This window comes from Erythrolamprus reginae, chromosome 12 (assembly GCF_031021105.1).
Source record: "Erythrolamprus reginae isolate rEryReg1 chromosome 12, rEryReg1.hap1, whole genome shotgun sequence".
Taxonomy (NCBI): Eukaryota; Metazoa; Chordata; class Lepidosauria; order Squamata; family Dipsadidae; genus Erythrolamprus; species Erythrolamprus reginae.
In genome coordinates this window covers 2,258,112-2,285,546 of record NC_091961.1, presented here as the reverse complement: position 1 = coordinate 2,285,546, position 27,435 = coordinate 2,258,112, and the positions used below count along the sequence as shown (strand labels likewise).

Below are 27,435 nucleotides of genomic sequence, written 5' to 3'. Positions count from 1 at the left end.
TACCTACAATTTATCACACAAAATAGCTAGAAAAACACAAAATGCAAGTCTCCTTTCCCATGTAGTAACCAGGAAATTTTGAATATTACTTCCGTCCAACACACACTACTAGAAACATAGAAACATAGAAGACTGACGGCAGAAAAAGACCCCTTGGTCCATCTAGTCTTCCCTTATACTATTTTCTGTATTTTATCTTAGGATGGATATATGTTTATCCCAGGCAGGTTTAAATTCAGTCTCTGTGGATTTATCTACCACGTCTGCTGGAAGTTTGTTCCAAGCATCTACGACTCTTTCAGTGAAATAATATTTTCTCACGTTGCTTTTGATCTTTCCCCCAACTAACTTCAGATTGTGTCCCCTTCTTCTTGTGTTCACTTTCCTATTAAAAACACTTCCCTCCTGAACCTTATTTAACCCTTTAACATATTTAAATGTTTCGATCATGTCCCCCCTTTTCCTTCTGTCTTCCAGACTATATAGATTGAGTTCATGAAGTCTTTCCTGATACGTTTTATGCTTAAGACCTTCCACCCTTCTTGTAGCCCGTCTTTGGACCCGTTCAATTTTGTCAATATCTTTTTGTAGGCGAGGTCTCCAGAACTGAACACAGTATTATTCCAAATGTGGTCTCACCAGCGCTCTATATAAGGGGATCACAATCTCCTTCTTCCTGCTTGTTATACCTCTAGCTATGCAGTCAAGCATCCTACTTGCTTTTCCTACTGCCCGACCACACTGCTCACCCAATTTGAGACTGTCAGAAATCACTACCCCTAAATCCTTCTCTTCTGAAGTTTTTGCTAACACAGAACTGCCAATGCAATACTCAGATTGAGGATTCCTTTTCCCCAAGTGCATTATTTTACATTTGGAAACATTAAACTGCAGTTTCCATTGCTTTGACCATTTATCTAGTAACGCTAAATCATTTACCATATTACAGACCCCTCCAGGAATATCAACCCTATTGCACACTTTAGAGTCATCGGGAAATAGGCAAACCTTCCCTACCAAACCTTCCCCTATGTCACTCAAAAACATATTAAAAAGAATAGGACCCAGAACAGACCCTTGTGGCACACCGCTTGTAACCTGTCTCTGCTCAGAGTATTCGGAGTCTTTTCTGTCATTCAATTTCATCGCCGACATATCTGCTTCCGCACAATCCATCATTTTTCTAATCAGTATATGTTCATCTGCTATCTCCCCATTTTTGCACGATAATGATTTTAGCTGCAGTCAGAATGGGTAAAATTATATAATAATGTGTGTGGGGGGGGATGTTTTCAATTTTTGATCTATTATTCCCAGTAAAAAGGATTCTGGTTTTTCATTTATTTCTATTTTATGGATGACTGAGGATCTCCATAAGCAACTGATTTGATCTTCACATATTTCTGCCTTTATTTGATCTTAATAATGTACAGAATCATCTTTTCATTATTTTAATCGTAGGTACGATTCTGGGTTCAGCTGCAAGAGAGGGGCTGCCCCAAAGGATCCACCTCATTCTTCAAGCCATTGGCTTTTCACGTCCAAGTTAAATCGAGCTTTGTTTGCAAATAAAGAAAAAGAAATTTAACTTACCATTTTGTTTCTTGGGGAAATTCTTGATAAGGAGGAAGAATAAAGACTGGCACCTCTTTCTCTCCCAGGAGGGCAAGGGATTCGCTTTTCCAATTTATACAAAAACCAAGGGTGGCCCTTGTCCACATTTTTTAAAAAAACAGGGTGTAAAGTTGTGCCTAAAGATCCATTGCCAGAAGGAAAAATATTTGCTTTATAAATAGTTGGTGTTTGCTTTGTCGATGTGATGAAAGGAAAGTATTTCATCAGTTTCAAAACAATTTGGTCAGAAAAAAGACCGTTTTTCCCTTTGGAAAAAGTTTATTAAAAAATGGAATTTTGTTACTATATATGTTGACCGCAACAAAGCTATTGTACGTAGGAAAATGGAAGGACGCTTTGATCCTTGCCCTGCACAAATGTATTCTAGAATACAGCACACCTGTCTGGAACCCAGGTTGCATATCAGACATTGATACAATCGAGATAGTCCAGAAATATTTCACAAGAAGAGTCCTTCACCCCTCCGCTTGCAACAAAACAATGTTGTTTGGCGGGCCCCAGGGGAAGAGCCTTCTCTGTGGCGGCCCCGGCCCTCTGGAACCAACTCCCCTGGAGATCAGAACTGCCCTCACCCTCCCTGTCTTTCGTAAACTACTCAATTTATGCCGCCAGGCATGGGGGAGTTAAGATATTCCTTCCCCCTAGGCCATTACAAGTTATGCATGGTATGTTTGTGTGTATGTTTGGTTTTATTATAAGGGTTTTTAGTTGTTTTATTAATTGGATTGTTACATGTTGGTTTTTATCATTGTTGTTAGCCGCCCTGAGTCTGCAGAGAGGGGGGGCATACAAATCCAATAAATAAATAAATGAATTAATTAATCCACCAGACTTGAAATACTGCAATAAGACAATTTACAACTGATCTAATTTAACTATAGTTCCTTCCTTCCTTCCTTCCTTCCTTCCTTCCTTCCTTCCTTCCTTCCTTCCTTCCTTCCTTCCTTCTTTCCTTCCTTCCTTCCTTCCTTCCTTTCATCCATCCATCTATCCACCCTCCCTTCAATTCTTCATCCTTCCCTCCATCCCTCTCTCCCAGCTTGGGGCAAACCTAAGAGCAGACCCACAATGGATCTCTGTGAGTCCAGAAATATTTCACAAGAAGAGTCCTTCACCCCTCCGCTTGCAACAAAACAATGTCGTTTGGCGGGCCCCAGGGGAAGAGCCTTCCAGATTTCAGGTGGCTGAAAGGGTTGGGAGCATAGATCACAATGCCAGACAGGATCATTTTTAGACTTCATTGGGAACCAGTGCAAATCTTCACATTGACATGAGGTGGCGCCATCCGTTCAGTGTGGCCTAAACCAGTGTTTCCCAACCTTGGCCACTTGAAGATATTTGGACTTCAACTCCCAGAATTCCCCAGCTTGTGCTCTGGTTCTAAATCCCTAATTGGTTGCTCTGGAAAGATTATTAAAACAATTTACAACTACGTCACCTCCGATCGGATCTAAATGTAGTTCATAAAATCATCTCCCATAATGTCCTTCCTGTTAATGACTACTTCACCTTCAACCACAGCAATACACAAGCACGTGATAGATTCAAACTCAATGTAAACCGATCTAAACTCGACTGCAGAAAATACGAATTCATCCATCAATTTAAAAACAGTCATTCCAATCCGGCAACATACTTTCCCTTTCAACATCCATCCATTCATGGGCAGGGGCTGATGAGTAGTGCCCCCAGGCCTTGTCGGCACAAATAATCCTGTAGGTTTTCACTTTGTTCCTCCATGAAGCTTTTAAATGTAGAATCTTAAGTCTTCACGTCCTGGCGCTGTCAATTTGTGCCAAGAGTCTGGGCCCATTACATGTGCAATGAGTAAATTGATTGGCAGTACATGAAAGCAAGCATCTCTTCAATGGCAGTTTAACTCAAGTTATGTCCCACAGAGTGGGTCTCCTCCGGGTCCCGTCAACCAAACAATGTCGCTTGGCGGGGCGCAGGGGAAGAGCCTTCTCTGTGGTGGCCCCGGCCCTCTGGAACCAACTCCCCCCAGAGATTAGAATTGCCCCCACCCTCCTTGCAATATAAAATGCTATACCGTTGGCATCTTCCACCCAAAAAACTAGCTAAAATGCACAAAAATTACAGCCCAACGTGTTGGAAATGTAAAAACACTCAAGGCACCTTCTTTCACCTATGGTGGTTATGTCCAGAGACAAGAAAATACTGGAAAATAAATAAATAATTGGTTGCGTCAAATAACAAATACAAAAATAGAATATACGCCAGAATTTTTTTAATTGGGTATTATGAGAGGTACCTATTCTAAAAATGTAAACTATTTAAGCTTGCATATTACAACAGCTGCAAGGATTGTATTTGCACAGAACTGGAAAAATCCGCAAATACCTGATCATCAAGAAAATATACGACTGTGCAGAGATGGACAGATTGACAATGGCACTTAATAATCGATGGAGTCCTTCGAGATACAGCATACAAACGTAATAAATAATTTAATAAATAATTGAATACATAAAACTATAACAACAACAATAGGAACGTTATCTAATCTAAAGTTATCTAATCTAAAGTTATCTAATCTAAAGTTATCTAATCTAAAGTTATCTAATCTAAAGTTATCTAATCTAATCATAATGTCTCTTAATCATTAGAAGTTCAAGCCCAAACGTAGCCGGGCGCTCCCAGCCTGCAATTTAGCCGTGGGAGAAGCCCAGGAGGATGACCGCCACGGACAGCCAAAACTAGGGTATCCGTAACGTAAGGAGACGTCCATCTCCTTTTCACGCTCCTCGAAGATCTTGATCCTCCCCAGCGAAGTCCAGCGGGCGGCCTCCTCCCTCGCCAGCTGTGCCTCCCGCTTCATCCTCTCCCGAATAGGCCGCTGCTCATCTGTTATTGGTCGCGAGACCTCCAGGTTGGGGGGTGGCGCTCTCCAGGGCCTGAAGGTGTCCCCTTTATAAGGAGGTGATGAACACCGACCTTTCAGTGCTGGGACTTTATATGACGGTGCCATGTTGCTGGGGCGCCCAACGTTGGGCCCTAAGCCAGGTGCCTTCGACCCCAGGTTGGTGGGCTTCCAATCCGCAGTACCATGGGTCCTCCAGTCCCGGTTGTGGGCAAGCACAGAATCCCAGTTCTTTGGGGCAGATGGGATTGTGGCAGGGGGCACCGGCCTCCCCAGAGGGTTCGGGGGCTGGGTAATCACAGGGACAGGAATCATGGACCGTTTTTGGAAAGGCTGAGATTGGGGCTTGGGCAGATGATGGGACGAAGGCTGGGACTGAGGGTGTGGAGGCCATGTTGCTGGTGGGTTGCACTGGGGTTGCAGCTGGGGGGCCGGGAGGAAGCGCAATGGCGGCTTGGGTGCAGTGGTCGGAGGTTGGGAAGATGCGGTCAGGTCATCCGGAATGGGATTGCACGGTGGAACGGGATGGGCTTTCTTGCTTGGCAGCGTTGAAACGGTCTGCTTGCCCAGTGGGTGGAACACTTGCACGGACTCCATCAGCTTGAAAGCCAGGTGGGTCTTTGGGACCGGCTTCGGGGCTCCCTCCGCTGCTCCTTTGGGGCCGCACTTCCTGCTTTTGGGGCCACCCTGGCTGGCGGTCTTCCTGGCTTCCTGCTTCTCTAGGCTTTGGTGGGGCTTCTCCACAGCCAAAGAGGCCTGGCCTGCCGTGGGGTCTTTGGCAGACGAAGAGTCATCCCAGGGTTCACCCGGTGCCTCTGGAAGGACTCCAGGAAGCGCCACCTTTGCGTCTTCCTGGGCAGCCAGGAGTTCGGTGGGCATCTTGGGCTGGGGGAGATCTTGAACCTCCAGGATGCAAGGGAGGGTTTTGGATTTTGGGGCATCTGCTGACCCCTTAGCAGAGACGCCTTTGGATGGTTTTGCCCTCTGCTGCCCCTTTGCCCTGGTCTTAGCGGGCACTTTCTTGTCCTCCTCCTCCTTGATCACTTTTTCAGGAGGTTCGTCTGTCCAGGCGATTTTCCGTTTTTCTTTGGTGGACATGTGACCTCCATCTGGAAAGGAAGGAAGAAAAATACTGTTCAATGTCAGGAGCTCCAGCACCACATTGAACTGGACCTTTAAGCCTGCCAAGTGAGGTCCTTCATGGTCCTCTGGGAAGGAGGAGACGCATGGCCCTACACCTGCCCAATGTGAACCCCACCTCTCTGAAATTACAAAAGAAGAAAGGAAGGAAGGAGAGAGAGAGAAAGAAAGAAAGAAAGAAAGAAAGAAAAACAAAGATAGACAGGAAGGAAGGAAGGAGAGAGAGAGAGAAAGAAAGAAAGAAAGACAAAGATAGACAGGAAGGAAGGAAGGAGAGAGAGAGAGAAAGAAAGACAAAGATAGACAGGAAGGAAGGAGAGAGAGAGAGAGAGAAAGAAAGAAAGAAAAAAAGAAAGAAAGAAAGAAAGAAAAAAAGAAAGACAAAGATAGACAGGAAGGTAGGAAGGAGAGAGAGAGAGAGAAAGAAAGAAAGAAAGAAAAAAAGAAAGAAAGAAAGAAAAAAAGAAAGACAAAGATAGACAGGAAGGTAGGAAGGAAGGAGAGAGAGAGAAAGAAAGAAAGAAAGAAAGAAAGAAAAAAGAAAGAAAGAAAGAAAGACAAAGATAGACAGGAAGGAAGCAAGGAAGCCCAAAGTTTTTGCTAGGGTCTCGCTCTGATGCTTCTTGAGCTTGAGAGACCTGTGGGACCTCAGTCTTCAACTGGCTGCTGACAGGTGTCCGCCCAGACAAAGATATCAAGTGGTGATTCTTCAAGCAAGGAGGGTCTACCCCACTATCTCCCAGCTATGGATTCCTATCTTAAGGGTCCACCAGCCTTAAAGCCCAGGAAGGCTAACAAGGGCCAGCACCTACAGGGAACACCTGGCATCACGTATATTTCATACTCACCTTCCAATACTGGAAGGAGGTGAGGAATGTCCTCCAAATCATAACGCAGGGATGAGGAAGGAGCCAAGGGTGAGCCCACAAACTGATGGAGACTTCCTGGAGGATGGTATGCCTGGGCCTTCTGCGGCTCCTCTTCAGGGGCGCTGACCTCTGGAAGGGTCAAGGAGAGAAGAGTGAGCAAGAGTGGTGGACACTCTACCATCAAAGCTGATCCTGACTTGGTGGCTCCATCTGCCTTAGACTCCTATCAGGATTTCCATCCCAGCTCTACGGCAGAAGAGGATGGTGACAGCTCTTGACTGAGGCTGTGCCCACCAAGCACCTGCTCCTGTTTCACACATTAACTCAAGAAACATCACCTAGGACAGTGATGGTGAATCTTTGCTCTCCTCGGGTGCCGGAAACGTACAGGCACACACTTCTTAAAACCCACCTCTGCCGTAAGGCATGGGGAAATTGATTCCCCTGGGCCATTCCCTACATGGCATTGGACCAGAGTACCTCCGGAACCGCCTGCTACCGCACGAATCCCAGCGACCAGTTAGGTCCCATAGAGTTGGCCTTCTCCGGGTCCCGTCGACTAAACAATGTCGTCTGGCGGGCCCCAGGGGAAGAGCCTTCTCTGTGGCGGCCCCGGCCCTCTGGAATCAACTCCCCCCAGAGATTAGAACTGCTCCCATCCTCCTTGTCTTCCGTAAACTACTTAAGACCCACCTATACCGCCAGGCATGGGGGATTTGAGACACCTTTCCCCCAGGCTTATTAGAATTTATGTTTGGTATGTATGTGCTGTTTGGTTTTTAATTATGATAGGGTTTTTAGTTTTTTTTTAATATTGGATATTTGCCAGTATAATATTGTTTTTATCGTTGTTGTGAGCCGCCCTGAGTCTTCGGAGAGGGGCGGCATACAAATCTAATAAATTATTATTATTATTATTATTATTATTATTATTATTATTATTATTATTTATGTAGGGTTTGTCTGAGACGTAGGATTGCTTTTCTATTAAGGGTTTTAAAATTGTTTTTGGATTTGTATTGTTCTGTTGCTGTGAGCCGCCCCAAGTCTTCGGAGAGGCGCGGCATACAAATCTAATAAATAAATAAATTGCGCCCCCTGCGCCCCCGAAGCTCTCTGGAGGCCAGAAAAGTCCCCCCAGAGACTCTGGGAAGCCAAAAATCAGCTGGCGCATGTGCGTGCTGGAGCTGAGCTAGGGCAACGGCAGATACGGCTCCGCGTGCCACCTGTGCTGTAGATTCACCATCACTGACTTAGGTCTTCAAGAAACATATCTTATTCTAGCTCTAAGCTTTCTCGAAGACCTCCAAGATTGGTGGCACAAGATTCGTACGTCTGTGGCCAGGTCTAACCTATGGCGCTGGGCATGAGAGCCAAATTTCCAAGGTTTCACAAGTAGCTCTTACCTAGAAACGAGGCTGGTTGGCTGGTCAGGTGTTCAAGCGGCCACCTCTGGCCCAGTTGAAGGCCCACGTCACAGGAGGCCTGTGGTTCTGAGCAACCGGACAGCCGATGATGGGGATAGGAGGGTCTGGGGATGTTGTGCAGGGTGCCAGGAAGGGTTGGATAGGGAGGGGGCAGAGGTGGGTAGAAAGGCTGGGGGTAGGTGGAGACGGGAGGGTTCAAGGCGGTCAGGTTTGTCAGTTGAAGTTGCTCGCCGTGGAGGGTCTGGAGGTGCGCTGGAGGTCCGAAACCTTGAATTCTGGCACTGCTTGGGACCAGGTGGGCAGGAAGGTGGGGGAAAGGTGGCTGGACCCACAAGTTGGTCAATACTGGGGCTGCCATCCCAGAGATGTTTGGAATGTTGTTTGCAAGAGCAGGGATAGCGATTAAGATTGGGCAACCTGGACTCGGAAGAGTCAGGCTTTCCGGGCGGTCAGTGCTGTGCGCTGGATCTGTAAAAGACACCCAAAGAAGGACAGAAGTCAGAAAATGGATTTTCCATTTCCATCAGAAGACATCTGATGGCACAAAGCCATCCCCCCACCCTGCATAAATGGCTAATAATAATAATAATAATCATCATCATCATCATCATCATAATAGAAGACCTCTAAGGTCCCTTCCAGCTCTGCTATTGTTATTATATGATAATGATGATGATGATGATGATGTCAATACAACACAGTAAAGTAGGGTTTCCTGCCTAAGCAGGGGGTTGGACTAGAAGATCTCTAAGGTCCCTTCCAGCTCTGTTGTGGTTGTTTTTATTTTTATTTTTATTTTTATTTTTATTATTATTATTATTATTATTATTATTATTATTATTATTATTATTATTATTATGTCAGTACAACACAGTAAAGGAGATCACTATGCTGGATTTCGTATTTCATTACGAGTCAGGCGCTTCCCAAGCACCTAGGACTGCGTGATGTAGCAGTGAATTATGTTTGCCCATCCCAGAAAAGCAGCTTTTTGCAATTGACAGATGGAGATTTTGTCAATTTTCACGGACATTTGAAAACCGTTGGAATTGACAAAATCTCCATCTGTCAATTGCAAAAGGCGGCTTTACTGGGATCGGCACACATAATTCACCGCTACATCACGCAGTCCTAGGTGCTTGGGAAGCGCCCGACTGGTGATGAAATACAAAATCCACCATAGTGATCTCGTTTGCTGTGTTGTACTGACATAATAATAATAATGATAATAATGATAATAATGATAATAATGATAATAATGATAATAATGATAATAATGATAATAATGATAATAATGATAATAATGATAATAATAATAATAATAATAATAATAATAATAATAATTATTATTATTATTATTATTATTATTATTATTATATAACAGAGCTGGAAGGGACCTTAGAGGTCCTCTAGTCCAACCCCCTGCTTAGGCAGGAAACCCTACACTACTTCAGACAGATGGTTATCCAACATCTGCTTAAAAACCTCCAGTGTTGGGGCTTTCAAAACTTCTGGTGGCAAGCTGTTCCACAGGTTAACTGTTCTGACTGTCAGGAAATTCCTCCTTAGTTGTCCAGGGAGGGGAGGCTAAGCACTTATTCCCCCCTCCAGGCACAAAGCCCTCCCCCACCCCGCATAAATGGCCCAGAATAAAAGGAATAGGTAAATGAGTGAGTAAGAAAAGACCATTTTTCTTCTGTGGAAGGAGACCGGGTGGTTGAGAGAATCATGTACTTTAGCCATCCTGAGTCCCATCCTGAGAGCTTTGAGAGATGTAGCCCTGCCTGCACCCTCCTGATCTTAGGGTCCTTCCCAAGAGAGATACTTGGGGACTCAAAAGTAGGGGCCACCCCCGAGTAGATATCCCTGCAGATCTTTCAAAGGATGCCCAACTGTCTTCTTGGCCCCAGACAAACAACGCAAGGTGGTTCAGCCTGAGATTTAGTTTCTGTTTTCTGACACCTGTTTCTTTCCCTCCCCCTGTTCCATGAGTCCCCCCCCTAAACCTTTGAAGGGATGAGGACATCAGTTTCCATCCAAAACTACATTGGGGAATATTCCTTGGAAGTGGGCGTGAAACTCCACTGAATCCAGGGCCATAACCCAAGAAAAAGAAGTCAAGAACTTCCCAAAATTGGACTGAGAGATGGCTCGCCCCACTGGTTTTCTCCCTATGGAGGTTCCCATCTCCTCCCCTTGGGGAGCCCACCCCCAAACCTCTGCCTTTCCCCAGCTGTGCTGCGCATCTAACACCCTACTGGCCTCTCAGTGAGACTCCTGGGGGAGCAAGGCATCCCGTCCTAGAGTCAGGGTCCCCAATTCCTACCTGCCATTATGGGCAAAAGGCTATAATTTGAACGATGGCAAAGACAGATGCTGCCTCTAGCCTGCCAGCATCCAGTAAAGAGTTGACAGTTAGGATGGCATCCTGCGAAAGTGTTTACTCCGGTCCCTACGGCAACCCTGGACATTCCGAGACGCCCAGGAGCATCTTCAGAGTAGAACCTGATGATGAAACGTGATGTCACTGCCTGGAGCACATCAGCCAATCAGAAAAGAAGATGTCCAGGCCTTCTCCTGACCCCTCACCTTCCCTCGTAGCCTGTTATCACTTTCAGGGCATAATCCACTTAACATAATCATAACATAATCCACTTAATCCCCAAGATATAAAGAGCCGAGGTGGCGCAGCAGGTAGAGTGCAGTACTGCAGGCCACTAAAGCTGACTGTTAGATCTGCAGGTCAGCGGTTCAAATCTCATCACCGGCTCAAGGTTGACTCAGCCTTCCCTCCTTCCGAGGGGTCAAATGAGAACCCAGATTGTGGGGGCAAGAGGCTGGCTCTGTTCAAAAGTGCTATTGCTAACGTGTTAAAGGGGCATTATAAATAAATGAATAATGATGATGATAATAATAATAATAACAATAATAATAACAACAATAATAATGTTTAATTTCAAAGAGCCATCCCTATGTGCTGTAGATCTTTGGGTGTTGGCAATATCCAAAGACTTACTTAGATGGCCCTTCCATAGAAGTCAAATAAATGAATGAATAAATAAATACATAAATACATAAATACATAAACAAACAAACAAACAAATACATAAATACATAAAAATAAATACATAAATAAATAAAAATAAATAAATAAATAAATAAATGAAAATAAATAAATACATACATACATGCATAAATACATGCATAAATAAATAAATAAATAAAAATAAAAATTAATTAATTAATTAATTAAAATAAATTAAAATATATATAAATAAAAATAAAAATAAATACATAAATAAATAAATAAATAAAAATAAATAAATAAAAATAAATAAATAAAAATAAAAATAAAAAAATAAATAAATACATAAATAAATAAATAAATGAATGAATGAATAATAAACTTTTAGACTCATTATCTGACTTTCCATTTGCTATCAGCACCATTGAATTGTACAGGAAATGAAGGTTTCTTATAGCACCCCTCTTTTATTTTTCATGCAAACACTTTTTTCCGTCATTTGAACAAATTAATGGCCCAAGATCTAGTCCTCAAGTTTATCTGTTGTTGTTCCAAATCTCCTGATGAATTTTGAAGTTGTTCCCTACAGATAAATATGGGGTTGGGGAATGTTGTTGTGCCACCTTTCAGCATTTCCACGACATTTACAAAGTTATTATTCAAGGCTAATAAAAGACAAGAGACTAAGACGCTTAGGTGGAAGATGTATTCAGCTGCATTTACAGGGAAGAGATTTGAAGGGTGCGGTGGCCTAGAGGTGGAGCCCTGCCTTGCCTCACAATCAGGAGGCTGTGAGTTCGATCCTGGGTAGAGACGGATATTTCTCTCTGGGTCCGATGAGAATATATCTGCTGCAAAAAAAAAATTGCACGTTGGCGACAGGAAGGGCATCCGGCCAATAAATACTCCGCTCCATTCAATTGCCCAGACTCCATCCCACAGGGGGTTATGGGGTCATTAAAAGAGGAGACCCTCTGAAACCAGCTCCCCCCAGATATCAGAGTTGCCCCCACCCTCCTCGCCTTTTGCAAGCTCCTCAAAACCCACCTCTGTCGTCAGGCATGGGGGAATTGAAATTTTCATTTATTGATTGATTGATTGATTGATTGATTGATTGGATTTGTATGCCGCCCCTCTCCGTAGACTCGGGGCAGCTCACAACAGTGGTAAAAACAACATGCGACAATCCAATACTAAAACAGCTAAAACCCTTATTTTAAGAACCAATCATACATACAAACATACCATGCGTAAATTGTAAGGCCTAGGGGGAAAGAATAACTCAGTTCCCCCATGCCTGACATCAGAGGTGGGTGTTAAGGAGCTTGCGAAAGGCAAAGAGGGTGGGGGCTATTCGAATCTCTGGGGGGAGTTGGTTCCACAGGGCCGGGGCCATCACAGAGAAGGCTCTTCCCCTGGGTCCCACCAAACGACATTGTTTAGTTGACGGGACCCGGAGAAGGCCAACTCTGTGGGACCTATCCAGTCGCTGGGATTCGTGCGGCAGAAGGCAGTCCCCTTCCCCCTAGGCTTATAGAATTTATACATGGTATGCTTGTATGTATGATTGGTCCCTTAAATTGGGGTTTTTAAGATTGTTTTTAATATTAGATTTGTTCACACTGTCTTTTTTATTGTCGTTAGCCGCCCCGAGTCTTTGGAGAGGGGCGGCATACAAATCTGATAAATACAAATACAAATGTACAGGTGAGACATTTACCCAGGTTCCTCTGTATGAACATATAGAACTTGGCAGATTGCAGGTCCTCTAACCCAGAATTTAAAGAGGTTCTGGGCCACTACTGGTTCTTAAAGTAGATTCAAACTCAATATAAACTGGTCCAAACTCGACTGCAGAAAACACGACTTCATCAACAGGGTGATCAATGCCTGGAATGAACTACCTGACTCTGTGGTTTCTTCCCCAAACCCCAAAAACGTTAAACTCAGATTGTCTACAGTTGACCTCTCCCTGTTTCTAAGAGGTCTGTAAGGGGCCTGCATAAGCGCACCATTGTGCCTACTCTCCCTCTCCTATTGTCCTATTGTCTTCTATCATTACTTTTTACTTACGTTTATACAAACTACTACAGTGGTACCTCGAGATACGAGTTTAATTCGTTCCGGACCTGGGCTCTTAAGTCGAGCAGCTCTTATCTCGAACGACTTTTCCCCATAGGAATTAATGTAAATAATTTTAATTGGTTCCAGCCCTCAAAAAACTCACAAAGTTAGTCTAAATTATGCAGAAAGACATGTTTTTAATGAAGAAATGTACATGTACATATAAATGAATAATGAAGTTTCTTTCACTTAACTTGTAAACTTTCTTAAACTTTTAAATTTACATATGTTCAACTTCTCTGCCACCCAATCCTGTAGGACAGAGGTCCCCAACCCTTTTTGCACCAGGGACCGGCTTTAAGCGATCAAGAGAGGAATGGGTGAATGAATGGACGGAGGGTGGGAAGGAAGGGAGGAAAGAGGGAAGGGACAGGAACAGAGGAAGGAAGCAAGGAAACTTATGAAAGGGGAGAGTAAGAGAGGAATGAGTGAAGGGAGGGAGGGAGGGAAGAAGGTGGGAAGGAGAAAGAAAAGAAGAAATAGAGGAAGGGAAGGTAAAAGAGAGAAAGAAAAAGAGCAAGAAAGAAAGCTGCAAGCACCCCCCCCCCGAGCCCCCCAGGCCAGCTGCAACCTTTTAAAACACGCGCGCCGCTTCGCAGCTGTCTCCTGAAGCCGAACGCGGAAGTTAGCGTTTGGCTTCAGGAGACAGCTCCTTGGCGCTTGTATCTCGAATTTGGGCTTGTAAGTAGAACAAAAATATCTCTCCCCTCCCAGCTCTTATCTCGAGTTGCTCTTAAGTAGAGCAGCTCTTATGTCGGGGTTCCACTGTACTTAGTTCTAAGCTTTCTAGGCCCAGGATTGAAAGTCTCGTCTCGTAGGGTATTCTATTTCGAGTGGAGGAGTGAAGGGCTCTTCTGGTGAAGTATCTTTGGACATTTTCAAGGGTGTTAATGTCTGAGATGCGATATGGGTTCCAAACAGATGAGCTGTATTCGAGGATGGGTCTGGCAAAAGTTTTGTAAGCTCTGGTAAGTAGTGTGAGATTGCCAGAGCAGAAGCTACTTAGGATTAGGTTTACAACTCTTGAAGCCTTCTTGGCTATATTGTTGCAGTGGGCTTTGGCACTTACCATAAATCTTTTGTTATTAGTATACCAAGGTCTTTAACCGAGTGAGGATTATCTGTGACAATTAGATTATTCAGTTCATATTTGAAGTTCTGATTCTTCTTCCCAATGTGTAGGACAGAGCATTTGCTAGTTGAGATTTGGAGTTGCCATGTGTTAGACCAGTGTTTTTCAACCAGTGTGCCGTGGCACACTAGTGTGCCGCGAGACACAGTCAGGTGTGCCACGAAGAAGGAAGCTCAGGTTCCGGTCTCGCAACTTTTTGTTGAGAGAGTGAGAGTGAGAAAGAGAGAGAGAAAGAAAGAGAGAGAAAGAAAGAAAGATAGAGAGAGAGAAAGAGAGTGAGAGAGAGAGAGAAAGCAAGAGAGAGAAAGAAAAGAGAGAGAGAGAAAGAAAGAGTGAGAGAGAAAGAAGGCAAGAGAGAGAGAAAGAAAGCAAGAGAGAGAGAGAGAAAAAGAGAGTAAGGGAGAGAGAGAGAGAGAGAAAAAAAATGAGAAAAAAGGGGAGGAAAAAAGAGAAATGAGAAAACGATTGAGACAGAGAATGAGAGGAAAGAGAGAGAAACAAAAGAGAGAGAGAAGTGACTCTTGATTTAAAGCATATGATAAAAAGCACCCAAAGAATAAGAGAGAGAAAAACCCAGCCCTCACCTGTTTTTGGAAATGGTTCAAGAGTGTGTATACACACACACACACACACACAAGGGTGGGGAGGAGACAGGGATGGAAAAAGAGAGGAGAGTGTCTTAGGGTGTCATTTCGTGTCGTTTTGGTTGGTGGTGTGCCCCAGGATTTTGTAAATGTAAAAAATGTGCCGCGGCTCAAAAAAGGTTGAAAATCACTGTGTTAGACCACTCAGAAACAGAGTCCAGGTCGTTTTGGAGAGTAGTTGTGTTATCAGTGGTGTTGAAGAGTTTTACATTGTCAGCGAAGAGGACACAGTTGCTTGTGATGTAATCGCAAAGGTCATTGATGTAGAGAATGAAGAGCGTTGGTCCCAGTACACTATCTTGGGGAACACCGCTTTTAACTGGGATAGGGGTGGATATGGTGCTTCCTAATTTGACCACTTGTTGTCTGTTTGACAGGAATGCTGTCAAATGTATTTAGAAGTTTTGTGTTGTGGCTTAAGAACATAAGAACATAAGAAGAGCCCTGCTGAATGAGGCCAAAGCCCATCGAGTCCAGCATTCTGTGTCCCACAGTGGCCCACCAATTGTCCATGGGGATCTTGAGCAGAAAGTGAAGGAAAAACCCTCCCTTCCCCTTGATCCCCCAACAAGTGGTACTCAAGGGAACCCTGCCTGCCTCAACCAACATAGAGGCAGCACTTGGACATCCGTTTCAATAACCATCTATATGCTTGGCGTCCATGAATCTGTCTAATCCTGCCTTGAGGCTATCAAGGCTGACAGCTGTCACAACCTCTGCTGGAAGGGAATTCCATCAATCAATGACCCTCTGGGTGAAGAAATATTCCCCTTTATTTGTCCTCACTTTCTTACCTATGAGCTTTAGGGAGGCCCCCCTTGTCCTAGTATTGTCTGATAGAGAAAATTATTTTTCTCTATCCACCTTTTCTATCCCATGCAGGATTTTATACACTTCGATCAAGTCACCCCTTCAACGCCGTCTTTCAAGGCTGAAGAGACCAAGGCGTTGCAACCTGGTATCATAGAAACATAGAAACATAGATGTCTGACGGCAGAAAAAGACCTCATGGTCCATCTAGTCTGCCCTTATACTATTTTCTGTATTTTATCTTAGGATGAATATATGTTTATCCCAGGCATGTTTAAATTCAGCTACTGTGGATTTATCTACCACGTCTGCTGGAAGTTTGTTCCAAGGATCTACTACTCTTTCAGTCAAATAACATTTTCTCATGTTGCTTTTGATCTTTCCCCCAACTAACTTCAGATTGTGTCCCCTTGTTCTTGGGTTCACTTTCCTATTAAAAACACTTCCCTCCTGGACCTTATTTAACCCTTTAACATATTTAAATGTTTCGATCATGTCCCCCCTTTTCCTTCTTTTCTCCAGACTATACAGATTGAGTTCATGAAGTCTTTCCTGATCAGTTTTATGCTTAAGACCTTCCACCGTTTTTGTAGCCCGTCTTTGGACCCGTTCAATTTTGTCAATATCTTTTTGTAGGTGAGGTCTCCAGAACTGAACACAGTATTATTCCAAATATGGTCTCACCAGCGCTCTATATAAGGGGATCACAATCTCCCTCTTCCTGCTTGTTATACCTCTAGCTATGCAGCCAAGCATCCTACTTGCTTTCCCTACCGCCCGACCACACTGCTCACCCATTTTGAGACTGTCAGAAATCACGACCACTCAAACCTTCTCTTCTGAAGTTTTTGCCAATGCAATACTCAGATTGAGGATTCCTTTTCCCCAAGTGCATTATACATCATAAGGGAGGTGCTCCATTTCCTTTATCATTTATCATGCTTGTCAGGTTTCCAATTGCTTCTTGCTCTCTATGGGCTTTTTGAGAAAAAACATTAATGCTCAAGCAATGTTTACTTGCTCCACAATGCCAGACAAATGCAAGCAATATCTCCCAGCTCCACATGGTTTACCTCTCAAGCCCCAACTCGTGTTTAACCTGATTACTATTTAGTGAAAAGACCAGGCAAGGAAAAAGTTTAAGACCCTTGTGTGAGGGATTTATTCAGTTTCATTTATTCATATCACATTTATTCCAGTTTCACCCATGTGAAGGGATCAGACGTCACAACGCTTTGATGGGTCGTCAAGTCGATAGAATTCATGTTTACATGTTTTTGGATTTATCACGGTTTTACATCCTTGCTTTACGGCAATACCACCATACCTTCAGGGGGCGAGGGGAGAGGGATGGAGAGAAAGAAGAAAGAATTATGGTCGGTCAAATTTGACCTTAATTGACAAGTTCACCTAGGACCAGCGACCGATAAGGTCCCACAGAGTTGACCTTCCCGTCAACTAAACGATGTTGTTTGGCGGGCCCCAGGGGAAGAGCCTTCTCTGTGGCGGCCCCGGCCCTCTGGAACCAACTCCCCCCGGAGATTAGAACTGCCCCCACCCTCCCTGTCTTTCGTAAACTACCCAAGACTCATTTATACCACCAGGCATGGGGGAGTTGAGATAGCTCTTCCCCCTGGGCCATTACAAGTTATGCATGGTATGTTTGTGTGTATGTTTGGTTTTATAATAAGGGTTTTTAGTTGTTTTTTATTATTGGATTGTACATGTTGTGTTTATTATTGTTGTTAGCCACCCCGAGTCTGCGGAGAGGGGTGACATACAAATCCAATAAATTATTATTATTATTATTATTATTATTATTATTATTATTATTATTATCATCTGCCACTTTAGACCTTGCACAAAACTATAGGAACCTCCTGGGGAGAAATGTTGATGTAGCCAAGGCTTTATTTCAGGGGTAGAATTCAGACGGTTCTGGCCAATTTGGGCACATACGTGGGCAAAGCATTTGTGAATCAGTAGGGAAAGGAAGGGAATTGCACCCTTGCTTTATTTGGTTCTACAAACTCAATTTTTTGGAAATCCTCCTCTACACGGAGAAATTTCAGCATTTGGACACGCTAAGAATTGATTTTGGATGCCGTTATGTTTTCCTGCAAAAGTACAACAAGGTCTCCCTTGTTGGAGACCTGCACCCTTGGCCAGTAAGTATGCCATCGTGGATGCAGAACTCTAGGAATTTAATAACATTAGCCAGAGAGGCACAGATCACATAGTAACCTGGATTAATTAAGGGTGCTTATCATGAAAATCATCATTTATTAAAATATGTGTTTATTTATAACAATGATATAGCTACATATAGTTCTTTATGGTTCATTATAGAATAGAATAATAGAATGGAAAAATGGGATAGAATAGGATGGGATGGGAGGGGAGAGGAGAGGAGAGAAGATGAGGAGAGGAGAAGAGAAGATTAAGAGAGGAGAGAAGATTAAGAGAGGAGAGGAGAGAAGATTAAGAGAGGAGAGAAGAGAAGATTAAGAGAGAAGAGAAGATTAGGAGAACTGAGAAGAGGAGAGAAGAGAAGATTAAGAGAGGAGAGAAGAGAAGATTAAGAGAGAAGAGAAGATTAGGAGAACTGAGAAGAGGAGAGAAGAGAAGATTAAGAGAGGAGAGAAGAGAAGATTAAGAGAGAAGAGAAGATTAGGAGAACTGAGAAGAGGAGAGAAGAGAAGATTAAGAGAGGAGAGAAGAGAAGATTAAGAGAGAAGAGAAGATTAGGAGAACTGAGAAGAGGAGAGAAGAAAAGATTAAGAGAGGAGAGAAGAGAAGATTAAGAGAGAAGAGAAGATTAGGAGAACTGAGAAGAGGAGAGAAGAGAAGATTAAGAGAGGAGAGAAGAGAAGATTAAGAGAGAAGAGAAGATTAGGAGAGCTGAGGAGAGGAGAGAAGAGAAGAGAAGATTAGGAGAGCTGAGGAGAGGAGAGGAGAGAAGAGAAGAGAAGATTAAGAGAGGAGAGAAGAGAAGATTAAGAGAGAAGAGAAGATTAGGAGAGTTGAGGAGAGGAGATAGAGGAGAGGAGAGGTAAGAAGAGGAGATTAAGAGAGGAGAGAAGAGACGATTAAGAGAGGAGAGAAGAGAAGATTAGGAGAGTTGAGGAGAGGAGATTAGGAGAGCTGAGGAGAGGAGAGAAGAGAAGATTAAGAGAGTGGAGGAGAGGAGAGAAGAGAAGATTAAGAGAGGAGAGAAGAGAAGATTAGGAGAGCTGAGGAGAGGAGAGAAGAGAAGATTAAGAGAGAACAGAAGAGAAGATTAGGAGAGTTGAGGAGAGGCAAGGAGAGAAGAGAAGATTAAGAGAGAAGAGAAGAGAAGATTAGGAGAGCTGAGGAGAGGAGAGAAGAGAAGATTAAGAGAGAAGATAAGAGAAGATTAGGAGAGCTGAGGAGAGGAGAGAAGAGAAGTTTAAGAGAGAAGAGGAGAGGAGAGAAGAGAAGTTTAAGAGAGAAGATTAGGAGAGCTGAGGAGAGGAGAGAAGAGAAGATTAAGAGAGCAGAGAAGAGAAGATTAGGAGAGTTGAGGAGAGGAGATAGAGGAGAGGAGAGGTAAGAAGAGAAGATTAAGAGAGAAGAGAAGATTAGGAGAGTTGAGGAGAGGAGATAGAGGAGAGGTAAGAAGAGAAGATTAAGAGAGGAGAGAAGAGAAGAGACGATTAAGAGAGGAGAGAAGAGAAAATTAGGAGAGTTGAGGAGAGGAGAGAAGATTAAGAGAGGAGAGAAGAGAAGATTAGGAGAGTTGAGGAGAGGCGAGGAGAGAAGAGAAGATTAAGAGAGAAGAGAAGAGAAGATTAGGAGAGGAGAGGAGAGGAGAGAAGATTAAGAGAGAAGATAAGAGAAGATTAGGAGAGCTGAGGAGAGGAGAGAAGTTTAAGAGAGAAGAGGAGAGGAGAGAAGAGAAATTTAAGAGAGAAGATTTGGAGAGCTGAGGAGAGGAGAGAAGAGAAGATTAAGAGAGCAGAGAAGAGAAGATTAAGAGAGAAGAGAAGATTAGGAGAGTTGAGGAGAGGAGATAGAGGAGAGGTAAGAAGAGAAGATTAAGAGAGGAGAGAAGAGACAATTAAGAGAGGAGAGAAGAGAAGATTAGGAGAGTTGAGGAGAGGAGAGGAGATTAAGAGAGGAGAGAAGAGAAGATTAGGAGAGCTGAGGAGAGGAGAGGAGAGAAGATTAAGAGAGAAGAGAAGATTAGGAGAACTGAGGAGAGGAGAGGAGAGAAGAGAAGATTAAGAGAGAAGAGAAGATTAGGAGAGCTGAGGAGAGGAGAGAAGATTAAGAGAGGAGGATGAGAAGATTAAGAGAGAAGAGAAGATTAGGAGAGTTGAGGAGAGGAGATAGAGGAGAGGAGACGTAAGAAGAGAAGATTAAGAGAGGAGAGAAGAGACGATTAAGAGAGGAGAGAAGAGACGATTAAGAGAGAAGAGAAGATTAGGAGAGGAGAGGAGAGGAGAGAAGAGAAGATTAAGAGAGGAGAGAAGAGAAGATTAGGAGAGTTGAGGAGAGGAGAGGAGAGAAGATTAAGAGAAAAGAGAAGATTAGGAGAGTTGAGGAGACGAGAGGAGAGAAGAGAAGATTAAGAGAGAAGAGAAGAGAAGATTAGGAGAGTTGAGGAGAGGAGATAGAGGAGAGGTGAGAAGAGAAGTTTAAGAGAGGAAAGGAGATTGGAACTAGCCATGAAGCCCAGAGAAGTATAGCAGGACAGGGTCTCCCACTCACAACCCCCATAGGATGGTCCAAAAGATTTCTTACCTGTGGCAGCAACTTAATCCGTCTTTTTTGCAGTTGCATCGCAGACAATCGGCTGTATTCCATGCAGACCCAATGGGATGCTCTTTCTTATCGTGGGGATCCACGCATTTGGTGGGCCACACCGCTTTCCCTAGGGGAAAAAAGGCTCCCGTTGAACCCGAAGCTGCACCCAAACCTACTATTGCACGAACGTGACTAGTACACAAATCCTCTGTCGTTGCTACAAAGCATTCGATTGTACTTATTGATCCTATTGGTAAGGACCCCTGATGAGCCAACAACCTCTGCATGAATATGGTTGGGGGTTTAGGAGACCTTTGACGGAAATGTGGGTAAAACAGATCTCAAACAGAATAACAAGAGTTGGAAGGGACCTTGTACGTCATAGGCCAGTTAGCTTGACATCAGTTGTAGTTAAAATGATGGAGACTCTACTCAAAAAGAGGATAAATCAGCACCTAAAAAACAATAACTTATTAGACCCAAATCAGCATGGCTTTACTGAAGGCAAATCATGTCAGACTAATCTCATTGATTTCTTTTACTATGTCACAAAGGTGTTGGATGAAGGTGGTGCCGTGGATATTGCCTACCTGGACTTCAGCAAAGCCTTTGATACGGTTCCACATAAAGAGCTGATAGATAAATTAGTGAAGATTGGACTTAATCCCTGGATAGTTCAATGGATTTGCAGCTGGCTGAAGCGTAGACATCAGAGAGTTATTGTTAATGGCGAGTATTCTGAGCAGAGTCAGGTTACAAGCGGTGTGCCACAAGGATCTGTTCTGGGTCCTATTCTTTTTAATATATTTGTGAGTGACATAGGGGAAGGTTTGGTAGGGAAGGTTTGCCTATTTGCCGATGACTCTAAAGTGTGCAATAGGGTTGATATTCCTGGAGGCGTCTGTAATATGGTAAATGATTTAGCTTTACTAGATAAATGGTCTAAGCAATGGAAACTGCAGTTTAATGTTTCCAAATGTAAAATAATGCACTTGGGGAAAAGGAATCCTCAATCTGAGTATTGCATTGGCAGTTCTGTGTTAGCAAAAACTTCAGAAGAGAAGGATTTAGGGGTAGTGATTTCTGACAGGGTTAAATAAGGTCCAGGAGGGAAGTGTTTTTAATAGGAAAGTGAACACAAGAACAAGGGGACACAATCTGAAGTTAGTTGGGGGAAAGATCAAAAGCAACATGAGAAAATATTATTTTACTGAAAGAGTAGTAGATCCTTGGAACAAACTTCCAGCAGATGTGGTAGATAAATCCACAGTAACTGAATTTAAACATGCCTGGGATAAACATAGATCCATCCTAAGATAAAATACAGAAAATAGTATAAGGGCAGACTAGATGGACCATGAGGTCTTTTTCTGCCGTCAGACTTCTATGTTTCTATGTTTCTATCTAAATTCAACAGCAGGAGACCCTACACCGGTGATGACAAATCTATGGCATGGGTGCCACAGGTGGCACATGGAGCCTTTTTGTTTGTTTGTTTAGTTAGTTAGTCCATCCAATACATAATGCAGGTTAATGAGATTAATCATGTGATTGTTTGGTTGGTTGGTTGGTGAGTGAGTGAGTGAGTGAGTGAGTGAGTGAGTGAGTTAGTTAGTTAGTTAGTTAGTTAGTTAGTCCATCCAATACATAATGCAGGTTAATGAGATTAACCATGTGGCAATATATCAAAGAGAGGGAAGGAAGGAAGGAAGGAAAAAAGGAAGAAAGGAAAAAAGGAAGGAAGGAAGGAAGGATAGCAGTGAAGATATAATAATAAAGTACAATACATCAATGGAGGATACGATCCAACCAATCAGGCGTTTTACAGTGGGGTTGTCCCTCTGACTCTCCTGCCAATCAGTTTAATGCTCCATTGAGAGAATTGGCGCTAGACTTATGGTTGGGGGTCACCCCTACATGAGGAACTGTATTAAGGGGCCACGGCAACATTGAGAACCTCTGCTCCAGAGTCTCAACATCTTCTTTATAGTGTGCTGACCAAAACTGGATGCAGGATTCTAGATGATTTGTTCAGCTCGATAAAGAGTTGGGTTACTTACCATTTATAAACTGAGGTTTAAAGGGATTGCTAAAGCAGGCTCCTTCACATGTAGCTAGCATGACGGACAGGATGAAAAGGCTGAAGAAGACTCTCTGAGAAAGGAAGCAGGAAAGAAAGTAAGTCCCCCGAGAACTTGGTGGTTGCTTCAGAAACCTGCTGTTCTAAATCTTTCCGAATGTCCCCTTCAATACAGGTGGTCCTCAATTTACAACAGTTCACTTAGTGAACGTTCAAAGTTGCAATGGTGCTGGGGAAGAAGTCACTTATGACCACTTTCCATGGTTATGACTTTTGCAGCAGCCCCATGACCATGGGATCAAAATTCAGGTGCCTGGCTATCGGTTATACAGTAATCCCTCGCTACTTCGCGGTTCATCTTTCGCGGATTCGCTACCTCACGGGTTTTCAAAGGGGGCTTAAATCCATTGAAAATTTTAAACCCATTAAAACTTCCTAAAATTCTTCTACAGTCCTACTGTCCTCTATTAAAGAAACTGGTAGGATATCACATGTAGTTCCAGCTGAGAAACATTGTAGAATGACCATTTAATCCAAAGGGTGGGTTTTAAAAGTCCAAATACTCGTTAAGTACATAAAAAACTATCTTTCCTCTACTTCATGGAAATTCATTTTTCACGGGTGGTCTTGGAACGGATCCCCCACGAAAAACGAGAGATCACTGTACAGTAGTACCTCTAGATACGAGCTGCTCTACATGCGAGTATTTCAAGATACGAGCCACGAGGGGAGAGATATTTCTGTTCTAGTCCCGAGCTCAAATTCGGGATACAAGCCGAGCGTCCACTAGGTGGCGCAAGAATCCTTGCTTTTGGTTATCTCGGAGGGGGGAAAAGTTATTTGTTCCAGATACAAGTTGCCTCGAGATACAAGCTCCCTTATGGAATGAATTATGCTCGTATCTAGGGGTACTACTGTACTTATGTCTCTTAAGATTGGACCGTCTCTTGCCACCTACCTCCCACAGACCTTTAAGAACACACAGAGTTGGCCTCCTCTGGGTTCCATCAACTAAGCAATGCAGGCTGGCAGGGCCACGGGGCAGGGCCTTCTGTGTGGCCGCCCCGACTCTATGGAATCAACTCCCCCCAAAAAAATTTTGTATTTCTCCCACTCTAATGGCTTTCCGCAAGGCCACGAAGACCTAGCTTTGCCAGCAGGCCTGGATCCCATGAATTAATAACCATCATGTCCATATTGTATGAATGTAGTATATGAATGTTTTGTTTAGTTAGTATGGGTTTTAATTTGGATTTTATAGTTAGAATTGAATATTGGACTTCTTTTAATTGTTCTTGTATTTTTTATATTGTTGCAAGCCATTCTTAGTCCTTCAAGATTGGGTGGCACAGCAATCGAATTAAATTATAAGTAGCCCCCAACTTACAAACATCAGTAAGCAGGTTTTGAAAATACTCAAAATATCATAAATTCAATTTCTTAAGGATTATGTTTTAAGAAATCCATAATTATTGACAAATTGACAAAATGTTTATGGACTGTAATTCCCATAGTTGCCTGATGAGGTTTTCGGTAACTTTACCTGAATAATTTTTAATTTTAGGTATCCTCCCCCATGCTTTTCCAAGCAGAATGACTATGTTATATGTCTTGAAACAAAACTTTTGGTTTATTGTATTGGTTTCTCTTTATAAACAGAACATAATTAAATAAACAGAATGTAATTCAATAGACAGGATTTACTAAATAAACAGAACGTAATTCAATAGACAGAATTTATTAAATAAACAGAATGTAATTAAATAGATTTCTAAGCGGTTAGTAAGGGGCGAGTACAAGTGCACTAGAGTGCCTTCCGTCTCCTGTCCTATTGCTCTCCTATATCTCCTATACTTTTCTTCTATTCCTATATCTCTTCTTCTATTCTTTCATTGATATGTTCTATTCCTATATCTTCTTTTCTATTCATTCTTAGATATATTTTACTATGAGTATCTCCTCTATAACCTTCATCATGTATTTTACTATGTGTACACCCACTAAAACCCTCATTGTGTATTGGACAAAATCAATCAATCAATCAATAAAAAGTTAAAAAAAGAAGCAAAACTTCCGAAGCAAAACTCTACATTGGTATTGATGGAATTTGACCCCACTACAGATGGAAGGAGACATACTATAAATCCCACATCACCGTCTGTCACCTTTTTACGCCTTCTCCCACCTGGGAGTCTTGGTGGAGGGTAATTATCTTGACCCTTATCAGTCTGGTTTCAGGCCCGGCTACAGCACTGAAACTGCTTTGGTTGTACTGATGGATGATCTGTGGCGGGCCTTGGACAGGGATTATTCCTCCATCCTGGTGCTTCTTGTCCTCTCAGCAGCTTTCAATACCATCGGCCATGGTCTCCTTCTGCACCGACTGGAGGGGTTGGGAGTGGGAGGCACCGTTCTATGGTGGTTCTCCTCCTACCTCTCTGGTCGGTCTTAGTCGGTGTTGGTGGGGGGCGGTCAGAGATCGAACCCTAGGCCCCTCCTTTGTGGGGTTCTTCAGGGGTCAGTTCTCTCATCCCCAAATGCCATTGATAACACCGGGGAACAGCAATTTCATTGTCTTAAAACTGTGACTTATTTTCAACTAAATTTTGGCCCCTGGATCCAAAAATAACCAGAGTTTTTGTCTATCACATCACCTTTTTAAGCTACAAGATACCCTCAAAAGTCATACAAATTGTGCATATAAAGGAAAGGAAAATTTAAAAAATTACCAAATAGTTTACAGAGACTAACTTTATTCATACAAAGACTATAATAGTTACTGAAAGTTAACTTGTGTTCATATGAATAGTTGTGGGGGTTTTTATCGAATGGTAATTATACATATTAAGGTAAAAAATTTCACTTATAGCTTCTTTCTGGAGTGTTTAATCTGTGGTCCTTCTCGCCTGATGCTCCAAGAATAGTCAACCATCATATGTACATCCCATCAACCTTGATTCCCTGCCTCCATGACTTTCAGATCTTGGTGGAATCGCTCACCCTGCCCATCGTTGACTGCACCAAGATTTTCCAGGAAGTTAGCAAGATGGCGATGTCAAAAATGCAATTTGATGCTCATGTCATCGGAGAGGGGCGGCATACAAATCCAATAAAATAAAATAAATGAATAAATGTTTGTTTGTTTGTTTGTTTATTAGATTTGTATACTGCCCCTCTCCGTAGACTCGGGGTGGCTAATGTTGCCTAAGTAACTATATTATATATATAAGGTGAAAAGTGTTCGGAAACTTCCGATCGTGCAGAATGCAGCTGCGAGAGCAATCATGGGCTTTCCCAAATATGCCCATGTTACACCAACACTCTGCAGTCTGCATTGGTTGCTGATCAGTTTCCGGTCACAATTCAAAGTGTTGGCTATGACCTATAAAGCCCTTCATGGCACCGGACCAGACTATCGCAGGGACCGCCTTCTGCTGCACGAATCCCAGTGACCAGTTAGGTCCCACAGAGTGGGTCTTCTCCGGGTCCCGTCAACTAAACAATGTCGCTTGGCAGGACCCAGGGGAAGAGCCTTCTCTGTGGCGGCCACGGCCCTCTGGAACCAACTCCCCCCAGAGATTAGAATTGCCCCCACCCTCCTCGCCTTTCGTAAGCTCCTTAAAACCCACCTCTACCGCCAGGCATGGGGGAATTGAGATCCTCTTTCCCCCTAGGCCTTTACAATTTTATGCATGGTATGTCTGTATGTATGATTGGTTTTTATATAATGGGTTTTTAACTGTTTTTAGTATTGGATTCTGTTATATACTGTTTTATTGCTGTTGTTAGCCGCCCCGAGTCTGCGGAAAGGGGCGGCATACAAATCCAATAAATAAATAAAATAAATAAATAAATAAAAACTTGCAGTTTTGAAACCAGCATGCTGAATTAACTGTAAAAAAGCTCAAAGATCAAACTCAAAAAAAAATTGTGTTACAAATTGTTCCCTAGTGTTAATAGTTCTTTTCATCCTTCCTCCCTTCTGGAGAATTTGAGCATCGGTTTTTTTTCTATATTTCTGTCTTTATTGAATCTAGACAATGTACAGAGTATCCCTCTCGTTATTATTAAAGCGCAGCTACGACTCCGGGTTCGGATTCAAGGGAATGACAATCGCGAAGGTGCCATTTCATTCCTCCAGCCATTCTCTTTTCACATCCCAGCTAAATCGAGCTCTGGTTAGTGAAATAAGAAAAGAAATGATTTTACTCACCATCTTGGCTTTTGGGGAAAGACCAGGAAACTCTTGGTAGGGTGGAAGGACCAGGAGCAGCTCTTCTCTCTGAGGTCACCAAGGAGTCTTCTCGTCCAATTTATACAAAACCCAAGACCTCCCCTTGTGCAATCTATAGAAGCCAAAGAATGCTGGGCCAAAGTTTGGTCAGAATAGCCACTGCCGGAAGGGAAATATTTACTTTATGACTAGTTTGGGTTTGTTTTGTAGATGTGATAAGGGAAAAGCATTTTCTCAGCTTTAGAACAACATGATTATTTTAAAAAAAAAACTCTGAATTGATGGCCAGCAGGATGTGTGGATTTCTTTATTTACTTCTTTATTAAAACCTTTACACCCTTTATTAAAACTCAACCCGGATAAGACGGAGTGGCTGTGGGTTCTGCCTCCCAAGGACAATTTATTTATTTATTTATTGGATTTGTATGCCGCCCCTCTCCAGAGACTTGGGGCGGCTAACAGCAACAATAAAACAATGTACAATAGTAATCCAATACTAAAAACGATTAAAAACCCATTAATATAAAAACCAAACGTACACACATACATACCATGCATAGAATTGTAAAGGCCTAGGGGGAAAGAGCATCTCAATTCCCCCATGCCTGACAGCAGAGGTGGATTTTAAGTAACAATTCCATCTGTCCGTCCATAACCCTGGGGA

At 42.9% G+C, this 27,435-nt stretch overlaps 1 protein-coding gene across 1 annotated transcript; it reads right to left on the bottom strand.

Moving 5' to 3' along the window:
* Nucleotides 1-16,825: 16,825 nt before the first annotated feature.
* LOC139174644 (small serum protein 2-like) lies at nucleotides 16,826-26,840 on the bottom strand. Its single transcript, XM_070765131.1, has 4 exons — nucleotides 26,751-26,840; nucleotides 22,518-22,611; nucleotides 20,455-20,584; nucleotides 16,826-17,014 (listed from the first exon to the last, which is right to left on the bottom strand). Exons 1-4 carry the CDS (start codon nucleotides 26,751-26,753, stop codon nucleotides 16,906-16,908), a joined length of 336 nt encoding a protein of 111 aa, XP_070621232.1. The 5' UTR covers nucleotides 26,754-26,840; the 3' UTR covers nucleotides 16,826-16,905.
* Between the last annotated feature and the right edge of the window lie 595 nt (nucleotides 26,841-27,435).